The sequence below is a fragment of the Dryas octopetala genome, chromosome 3, assembly GCF_963921425.1.
Source record: "Dryas octopetala chromosome 3, drDryOcto1.1, whole genome shotgun sequence".
Classification (NCBI taxonomy): domain Eukaryota; kingdom Viridiplantae; phylum Streptophyta; class Magnoliopsida; order Rosales; family Rosaceae; genus Dryas; species Dryas octopetala.
In genome coordinates, this window is record NC_141368.1 from 27,078,518 (window position 1) to 27,089,157 (window position 10,640).

The 10,640-nt window shown below is 35.2% G+C and overlaps 1 protein-coding gene across 2 annotated transcripts; it reads right to left on the reverse strand.

The window, feature by feature from the left end:
* Window positions 1-1,372: 1,372 nt before the first annotated feature.
* On the reverse strand, window positions 1,373-10,598 carry TERT (telomerase reverse transcriptase). 2 transcript variants are annotated; one of them, XM_086237326.1, is made up of 13 exons: window positions 10,228-10,598; window positions 10,049-10,126; window positions 9,883-9,948; window positions 9,522-9,690; window positions 8,394-8,800; window positions 8,151-8,262; window positions 7,263-7,404; window positions 6,290-6,428; window positions 4,803-6,029; window positions 3,462-4,030; window positions 2,851-3,123; window positions 2,347-2,633; window positions 1,373-1,525 (listed from the first exon to the last, which is right to left on the reverse strand). In XM_086237326.1, exons 1-12 carry the CDS (start codon window positions 10,549-10,551, stop codon window positions 2,360-2,362), a joined length of 3,780 nt encoding a protein of 1,259 aa, XP_086093452.1. In that variant the 5' UTR covers window positions 10,552-10,598; the 3' UTR covers window positions 1,373-1,525; window positions 2,347-2,359. The 2 variants fall into 2 exon arrangements, with proteins under 2 accessions (XP_086093452.1, XP_086093453.1); XM_086237327.1 differs by lacking the exons at window positions 9,883-9,948; window positions 10,049-10,126; window positions 10,228-10,598 and having other exon boundaries at window positions 9,505-9,644.
* Between the last annotated feature and the right edge of the window lie 42 nt (window positions 10,599-10,640).

The window sequence follows — 10,640 nt, forward strand, 5'->3', positions numbered from 1 at the left end:
AAAGTTCTTTTGTGAATCTCAGAAAGGCTTTATTTTCTTTACTTTTATAGCTTAGATTATTTCATGCTTGAGATTTGCTAAAACCTTTTTCCTGTCTTTATTTTAGTTTAAAACCCAAAGGTCTCACTTTTCTTTGACTAGCGTGTAAAAGGGAGTTGGACTCATGGTCGGATTTGCAGTGAGAACTACTGTAACTTACCAACCACACCCCTTTCATATTAGATTTCTTTTCAATATTAAAGTTACTGTTTTTACTTAAGTCAAAATACCCTCAGCCCATAGTTAGTACTTTTGAGTCAAATCATAGAGTTAGAGTATACACAAACGAGTGAAGTCCTAACGCCATATTAGGTAAGAAAAAAACCCAGGCCGAGCAAAGTCATCCTTTCTCTCGGCCAAATTATTGTTTGACTAGAAGTCAGTTAGGGCCGTATCCACTTCGGCCGAGTTCCATTCTTTTACAATGAAAATCTTCTAAATATACTTCCAATTAGACATAAAAAGACCAAAAACCCTTTTATTAAAAGGGGGTCACGTACAACGCAAATGCTTATTTTTAGCATAAAGTGTGATGAAATTGTCTAAGCTCTGACATTGAAAAAAATTTAAATTGAGGTGGTAAATTAACACATTTTTTTGTTAGGTGGTAAAGTGAAATTGACTCCAAAGTCTAGGTAGATAAAGTACAATAAAGCCAAGATTAGAATTAGTCAGCAAAAAATGACCTTATGTAAATGTTTTGTACTAAAAAACAATCCCCGGCCACATGTCGGGCCAAGGGTTTTCCACGCAGTGTCTCTTAGTGCGGGCGTGCCACCGCCTTATAAAAGAAGCAAATCATCCTTATTGTTAACAAAAAGTGACATAATCTAGCCAAAGTCTAACATTGCAACAAATTTTAAATTAAGGTGAAAATTCTACAATTTTTTTGATAGGTGGTGATCAAGTGAGATCAACCACAAAGTTTAGGTAGTTAAGTATTAAAAAGCCTTTAATCTTAATTCGAGTTACTTATTTGGATACTTTGGATTCGTAAGCCACAAGCTGTAAAGCCAAAATTTGGAGTCCGATTGAGCAAGGTTTTGGAATTCGGAGAAATGAATCAAACTAATTGGTTTTGTAATGCCATGATCAAGAAGCAAATCATTAACCAAACTTGAATTTTTTTTTTTTTGTTTCTTTTCTCTTTATGCAAATGCAATTGGGCAAAATAGAACTTCAAGCTAGCTACACATGAAAGTCAGAACATGAAGCTAACAAAGAAAATTGGAGGATCAAAGCTTTTCACCTAACCCCTACTGTTCAGTTTAACCGCATGAAATGAAATGCAGTTTGTATATAGTATAAGTTATAGTACATTACATTGATATTTTCTTAAAATAGCTCCCTAAAAATCTGTATTGCTATTAACAAAAATCTAGTTTCATAATTCAATCCGCAGTCTATTCTCAAACTCTATTTGCTTTGTATGAATCAGGCAAGCTAAAGCTGAAATTGTTTACAATTGGGGTATGTGCTCTATCACCTGCAAAAGAAAAGAGTTTGGTCAATTTTTCATATAAACGACTCATTGGCAAGTGGAGATTAAACAACCTAAATTTGTAAACTCCATAAAACTATTTGCACCACATTGCAGACCACACCTCCCATAAGGGAGAAATGTGATCTATAGAAATAAGCATCACCTGTGAGAGATGTGGCATTACACTTATAAATTTCACCCTCAGATGCTTTGTGCTTTATAACAAATGAAAGATCCACTACTTTGAATTTTTAAACCCGAACAAGATTGATACAGTTAAAGAAAATATGCAGCCACTGACAGAAGAACTGAAATTAAATTTTGCAATAAAATTAAAGAGACAATAGAGTTAACCTCATTTGCTTTCCAAATCTTTTAAATGCAAAAGTTGCAAAATAAACTGGATTTGAAAAAGATATATAATGAACGTAAACCACTTAAACAAATTTTCCCAATGGATGTATGACTAACATGATTGTGCCAAATATACAAAGTAAAACTGCAGAGAATGCGCAGAATGTTTGAAATTCAATAAGCATGTGAAACTTAAAGAAACCGAAGGAAAGACACATAGCTGTGCAGAAATATGAATAAGTCTTTTATCTACCACAACAATTGACAATAGTATAGTCTTATACTCTTATCACCACAGATATGGTATGGGATATTGGGATATATCATATAAGTATATAACAAACACTAAAAAAATCTAATACGCCAGATAGCTTTTTCAAATTTCATGAAAATATCCAAACATTAATACAGTTGATAAGGCCGTGACAGTGGTGATTTGATGACAAAAGTGGAGAGAAATATGTACATACCTTTAAGAATCTTCTAATACTTGATCTTCCAGAGTAGAGAGGAGTGTGATCTGTCAACTGCATAACTTAGCTGAGAAGACACAGACCCCGTTATCTTATGATTTAACAACTTAGACTTCAATAAGGAAAGCAACTCCTTGTGCCGCGATTGTTTTCTCTTCAATACTTGGATATAAGCAAATAAGCCAAGCCATTCAACTTCTCCCTCTTCCAATTGAAGAATCGGGTGGAAGTTAGAACCAGTATACACAGAACGCATCCTTCTCTTTATGAGCGCATGCATATACCTAAAATCAATATAACACAAAGACCATAACTCCTAAAAAGAAGAAAAGAAGTAGAAATCTTTTTATACTTGAAAATAAGCAAAATTTGTATGAGATACATCGTAAGAAAATCCAGTTATGGCTAGATTTGAGTGTATCAAGGTCTTAATCAATAATTAAATTTCAACTAACATCCATAGATTATGTGAAGATAAAAGACAAAGTAATACAAGCATACCTCAAAGATCTTTCAATAATGTTAGCATAGGATCTAGTGCCAAGTTTGCAGATGTATGATAAATCACGAACATAACAGTGAAACTTCATTGCACAAAGCAGGAATGCTTGGTAGATGTTTAATCTCACAACAGATGCTGAATTAATGTTGGAATCAAAGAATATGGGATGACATTTAGGTCTCATATAGTCGCACAATTTTGCCTTTAAGTGATGACCAGGACTGCGATGCCAGCGGACAGTAAGCGAGGAACTTAAATGGTTATTCAAGTACCTGATAAACAGATGAAACAAGTTACTTGATCAGAAACTTTTTATTTTTTTCATAAGAACAAAGTTACCCAAGAAACTGAAGTAACGCAGAGGATAAATGATATTTGTTTTGACTAACAGTTCATCATAGTGTTACCATTACAAAGTCCTATACCATAACAAAGATGCAACAGACATTTATCACCCTAGAACAACAGAAAATAAAAAATAAAAAAAACATTTTTTTGGTAGATACGAATAATTTGTAACCTCTTCGGCAGTGTGTGCATATAGTTTTTAAGCATAGTATTAAACCCAATAAATTCATAAATTTAAAATTAATCATGTATGGAAATTAACTTTGTGTAGTCTGCCTGAACTTCAAGAGTGCAAGAATTGATAAGCAAACCACTCCATCGAAGAAATGAGATGCCATCTTCACTGGAGCACACCCTATTAGATGGCAGCCCTGGCATGTGTCCAATATCAAAATTTACACAAAACTTTTTCTCATTCATGTAGCAGTTGTAATCCCGAAATCCTCTTTGCAACCTGGAGAAGAAGTTAGCAGCCTGCTTCTTTGAGGTTGAAATGAAAAGAAAGTCATCAATAAATCTAAGTAGAATATAACTAGAGGATGAGGCAATTTTATCCTCACTCCCACTCTCTGCAGCAAAAGCAACTTGAAAATTGTGTCCTCTTGATAAATCCATTGTCACAGGTTCCCAAGCTTTTTCAAGAAATGGAAAGATCACATTCCTATCCATATGTCCATAGTATAATGAGCAAAGCAAAGAAGACAAAACACTTCCTTGAGGAATACCAACACCTTGCAAATAGAACTTTTTATCTAATTGCAGCACATTGCGCTTCACGTGCTCATTTAGATTAAAAAAGAGCTCCTCCTTCTTCACAGACCTGCTACACTCCTAAGCATCAGAAAACATAACTATCAGCTCAAGCTAAGTTTCCCACAATCTAAAAAGAACAAGGGATGATAATCCATTAAAATGCTGAAGAATTATAAGCAACTACACAAATTTTCATCCCTTCCCCATTATCAACCTTTTTGTTTTTAGTGAGAAACAGACTTTCATTAAAAGAATAATCAAGGTTGGGGAAATTTACTAATTTTCAAACTTCGGAGTGGTAAATTTGAAATCCTGACAAATCAGCACCGATTCATTTGAATGTTCAATTAGACTTTTGCATACTACATTTGATATTAAGCAATTTATTTTTCTTGTAAATAAACAATATGGATGGGTTTGGCATTGTTAGCTTGATGCACATACATTTTTGGCCCATTCCCTAACAACTTAAGCTTTTGGGAACAGTATTATGCCAACAAACTTTATCACGGTATCAGCCACATGGGCTCCATGCCACCCAATAATATTAATCCATGTGTTCAGCTCAGTTCAGCATCACATGAGAGGGTATGTTGAGATATAAAATCCCACATTGGGTATTTCAAGCCTTGCACTACAAGTCTACAACCTATAATATAATGGCCTCATCATAATTGCCAATTGGTTTTGGGTAGTATGCTTTAACTTTAATAGGGACGAATCAGTTCATACATATATAAACTATAAACTGACAAAAAAGAGCACAGGATATAGTAACATATTCAGCAGGAAAAAAAAAAGTTGTTTCAAAATAATAGCCACACGTTTTCCAAAACACACATAAAGTTACCTGATTAATAAGGACAGTATGCAATGATCGAAATGAGACAGAAGATTTAAATCTTGCGTTGGTATTTTGATCCACTACAGCAAAGTTCTCATGAACCCACAGAGACCTCTTCGTGCAAAGAACTTGATGAGACTGTTTCAGAAAATATTCATCCATTCTTATGACATCTTTCATTACACAAAGCAGTTTATCCTGGTCAACAGAATCAAAAGCTTTTGATACATCAGAAACAACAATAAATACATCAGGAATTGTCATCGACCCATTCTTCAAACCAATTAGAAAAGGGCATAACTTTCTGTAGACATCATTGTAATCAAACACTGATGATCCTAATTTATCTGGCTCTTTCAACTGTATAGCTTTTAGAACAGCATGTGTATTGCGAAGAACACGATTGACAGGCTTGAAATGTTCAAATCTGACCCTTTTCTGATGCATTTTTGTTCTTCTTAGTATTCCACTAGACTGATATGCCAAAGAGAACTCTTTCCCTGGAATTCGTGATGGTGCTTTTAAATTTGCTAGCAACCTCACTCCACATTCTTTTGGACAGATCCGGAGCTTTGAAAAACCAAATGATCTGTTTCTTATTATGCTTCTAGTTTCTGCGTAATCCAAGTAATGATAGCTCTGATCTTTCATGCAAGTAACAGCCTTATCCTTCACCTTCTCCCAAACCGACTTTTGATAATAAAATACATCTTGCTTCCCATGCTGACTTTCAGTAACATAGAAGTTGGCTTGCAACAATGGCACAATTATAAATGAAAATAACCAATAAATCCAGCTTTCTAAGAGTTTCTGTTTTACAAGATGTGGGGCATAATTCAATTTAGTGGATTCCTTATGAATGCCTAATCTTTTTCCTTCCACACCATGTTTTAGTGCCTGATTATTCTTGCAGCAGAAATCATGTTTTTTTGATAAAAATGGGAACCTAGATGTTTTCAATTTATGCATGCATTGCTTTAAAGAAATTTTTTCAAATCTTCTCAGCCGAATGAACTTGGAAATATTTCTCCTCAATATTCTCCAATTAGAAGGAGTTCCTAGCAAATCTGGAGGAACAATACTTCTACAAACAGCCCATATAAACGATACCACCTGACTTTTCAAGCAGTAAGACTTAATTGCCTCAGACTGAGAATCAGCGGCTTCTGGAGATTTATTGCAATAATCAGTCATACAACACTGGGATTTCTCGAGTACACCGTACTTTTCTCCCTGAAGATGAAAGTCAAAATTATGTTACTTTTCTTACAACAAAGGGGAAAGTATGTCAAGACATAAATCATGAAATATAAATTATTTGGATACTAGAAAATTGTCACTTCAAAAAATGTTAAATTGTGCAAAAAGCACCAAGGTGTCACCATGTCAAAAAATAATAAAGCATGAGCCCTTCAGAGACATTTCTCAGTAAGTCAGTTGCATGCCTCTTACAACATCATACATCTCACACAATTTCCAAATATAATGCTGACCTCGAAGATGCAACCACAATTTTTAATAGCATTCTGATTTCGAGATGAAACACCACAATGCTTCTCCAATAATCTCAAATGATGGCAAAACTGAACTCTGCGTATGAGAGTTTTAAGCAACTTCACAAGTGAATGATACCTGGAAACCATAAACAAGCAATTAACGTTAAAAACAAAGCTCCATAGGAAGACAACAAACACACAGACACAAAGATCCAAAAAGAAAAACACATATGAAAAATGACTTAAAAACAAAGCTTACAGGACTAAGATGACCATAATGATCTAAATAAATACTCCCACCCCAGACACGCACCACAGAAATCCAAAAAAGAAAAACATATATACAAATGACTTAAAACACAGGTTTCAGGCCTATGATGACCATAGAAATCCAAATAACGATTTCACATATATAGTTCAGCATAGCCTTCAGACTTTTGTGCTCCAAATCAAAAAACTTAAACCATTAAAGAATCCTCAAATAATTGTCATCAACATATCTAGCCAAAGTCTGGTCCCATCTAGTTGACAGAAACCAAAACAGAGCACATCACAAAAAGGTAGCAAATACTCTTTCATTGCCACAATCACTATCATTTTTGTTTAGGACAAAGATAATCAAAATAAAATAAAATAAAATAAATAGGACACACTTTCTCATATAACTATCCTACTGAAGGCATATCTTTTATATTGAAATCAAAAGAACTATGGATACTGCACCATGTGCTTAAAAGAACTTAATTGATGAAGAAAATAGTCATTAAATGCTGGCTAGTTACTAAAATCTACCATGTAAGTATTCCATATACAGATAAACAACTAAAACAGATACCAAACAGAAATTGCAAGCCAAAACACAAGGCAGCACCAAACTTACAAAACAAACCATTATTCCTGAACAACAGCATAAATAAATTTAAGCTCCTATCTAACTTTAAAGTGTTATCACGTATAATGAGCTACTTACAGGCATGAAGAACCCATAAGACAAAGACCACTGTCACGAGGACATGTCTTTGACTGAGTACTTCCTATGTCAGATATGCCAAAAATACTCTTAACAAGAGACTCTGAACTGACAGAATCGGGCTTTAAAGAATTCAGCACATCTGAAAATTATTAAGGGCAACACATTGAATATTGTTTTTTAAAGAAAAAAAAAAAATCAGCAGGAACTCATAAGGCCTATGTATCTTGGGAAAAAGTTTGTACTATGAAAAAAAAAACAAAGAATCAATCATTTTTCAGGGCAATTAAGCATGAAAAAATTGCTACTTATAGAGATGATATATACAGAGATGGTAAGGCACATTTTGTTAGGATCCAAATATCCAACATTGGAAAAATAGAACATCTTGGGATAGTATATGAGCTCTTGTGGACCCTTCCCGAGCAAGCCAGTTTTCAAGGGCAAGTTCTACCCATGGGTCTCATCAAAATAGTAGCAGAGCAGATTTCACCGCACAACTGGGCCAGAGTCCACGAAAGGAAGACCTATAGGCTAGATTAAAATGACACTGGTATTATGTATGGGCATAATATCAAGTCACTGAATACTAGTAGGTGAGTGAAAGCTACCTAATAAGAAATGGCTACCATCGGGCTAGTGTCGATAGAGTGAGCCAACGAGGACGTCGAGCACAGAAGCGTGGTAGAATGTTAGGATGCAAATATCCTACATTAGAAACATAGAACACCTTGGGATAGTAGATGAGCTCTAGGGCACCCTTCCCTTGCAAACCGGTTTTCAAGGGCAAGTTCTACCCATGGGTCTCATCACATTTCAAAATGACAACAAAAACACATATGCTGTATAAATAAACAAATATATAACAAAGCAAGTACAAAAGGATACGTTTTCTTGGAAAAACTGATGGAGAACATTCCAAGTTAAAGAACAGGGATTTTCTGTCTATTTCAGCCCCTTTGGCAACCTTTTGGGAAACTTGGAAACCCAAACAAGAGCACTGCCATAAAAAAACTTGAGAAAATCACATGAAAATAGAAAATACACAGAAAGAAACTTGAATGAAGTCTATAACCCTCCAACATTTAGGACCAAATATGGATAAGAAATTTGAGGGGTTTTCCAAAGCACCTTTTTATCATAATGACCACACAAAAGCCTCCCAGGTAAGCTTTCTTTATCAGAAAGAATTGTTGTGACAGGACCCTTAACACTGATTTCTTGACAAGGTAATTGCATGCGCTTCCTGCAGCGCTGCCAACCAAATGGTCTTGAACGCTTTCTAAGCCTTTCTGAACTCTGTTTAAGTTCTGGTTTTAAATTATCTTCATAATCATTGGTAACAGTGCTGCTTGTTGGTGTAGCTGCTTCAGAAAAACCCATACGGCTATGTTTATTTCTATGAAATCCATTATGATTGCATTCGCCATTGCAGGTAACAGAACTAAAGGTTTCATCAATGCTGAAAGAACTACCGAACTGATGTCTAAGCAACATTGAGTGAACGTTATCATCTCTATCCCTCTTTTTCCGGGGTCCTGAGATAAAGTTGCAATTCAATCACTAATGTTGTGGTATTCTATCATCCTTTAAGGATTGATGCTAGAAATGAGAAAGAAAAAAATAAATAAATAAACAGAACACCAAAAAGCTTAAAGACAACCAAATCAGAGTCAAGAAGAAGAGATCACAATAAAAGAAGTGACTCCATTAGAACACATTATAAATCAACATATACATAGAAACATTGAATAAGAGCAGACCAAGAAAAAATAGGTATTGTTAACGCCATAAATCATGCAATTATGCTGAGGCATATAACTAAGATCCATGATCAATGAGTAACATGTTAAAAGATGACCCTATTAATTAATTAATATTTTAGCTATATTTCACCTCTTTGAAGAATAAGAATTTGTCTTATATTCTCTATTCCTTATGTGTAATTTATAGAATTGCAGAATCTGTTGACTTGTTGAGCTAAATGTTTAAGAAGTCTAATACCCAATAGATTTATACTCCAATATTTTTAAAAAATTGAGCAATTCAGCTGCAAGCACAGACCCAAAAAGAAAAGAAATTGCCCTGCATACAAGCTGAAACACACAATGACATGTTGCAAAATTTGATCATACTTTCACCTACATACATGCCACAACTGCATGTATATGTATTATAATATTCTTGAGATAGTTTAATACATGTGCACATCTTTAGAGCACTTCAAAACATAATATATTACATTATAAACTCGATTACCACATGGACCAAGCGATGACTGCTGATGTTGTGACTGCGGTGTGCGCTTCAACTCCTTAAGATGTAAGTTATTTATAGTTGGACCTGTCACCTGCTGGTGTTCCTTACGCCGAATGGGCAAAAATATTGATGCATTCCTTAGTAAATAGACCATAATACCATCCCCAACCTGCCAAACCAAAGTTTCACCCTTAATTAAAATTCATACATATAACTTATGTACATCATTAAGTATTTCTCTCTCCACAATGTTCGAGAGGTCCCAGGTTCGAATCTCACTTCCCTGTATAAAAAAAAAAAATACAAAAAAAAAATACAAAAAACAGAAAAAGAAAGAACAATTAATCAATGTGTAACATACCCTTTCTAAAAGAAGACACCAAGCCGAAGAAGTTAGAAGTTCCACAATTGGGCTTGACTGGTTACACTGTCAAATATAAACAACAAATATAAGGTTTATATATATATATATATATATAATAAATTTCCAAAAAATTTAAAATACAAAGAAAAACATAGGTATTTACCTTATCATAACCACTGCATATCACATTGGAAGACTGAGGTTGCTCAACCATCATCACTTCAATGACCGCTCTAACAATCTGAACATAGTAACCTCCAATCACTTACTTATACAAATACACAAACATATATATACATATATATATATATATATAAAGCAGGTGTGTAAAGTAAAAGGTACCTCCTTTTGGGACCAGTGAGAGTCAGGAGAAAAGCGAGTAAGTGGGGGCGCGTTTTCCGAGACGACAGCGAAGCAATGGTTGAGGAGCTTGCGGTAATCGGAGGGGTCGTTGGGTCGGAGGAGAAACGACATGTCGTTGTTGGGTCCGGTGCAGCAGCAGCTGAGGCAACGGCGACCCTTGCAGAAACGACATTTATCGACGGTGGCGGACGACGAAGAGGAATGAGGAGGAGGGAGTAAGGAGGTGACGGTGTTGGCTAACGTGCGTGCGCGGTCCCCGAAGAGCCTCCAGAGGACCTCCGGAACGCGGCGTTTCTTCCCCATTTTCTCGGAAAGTGGCGACAAAATTGGAGGGTCTCTAGTCTCCCTGGACTCTCTCAGACTATAGAGAGACGAGAAAGTCTTTTCAAATT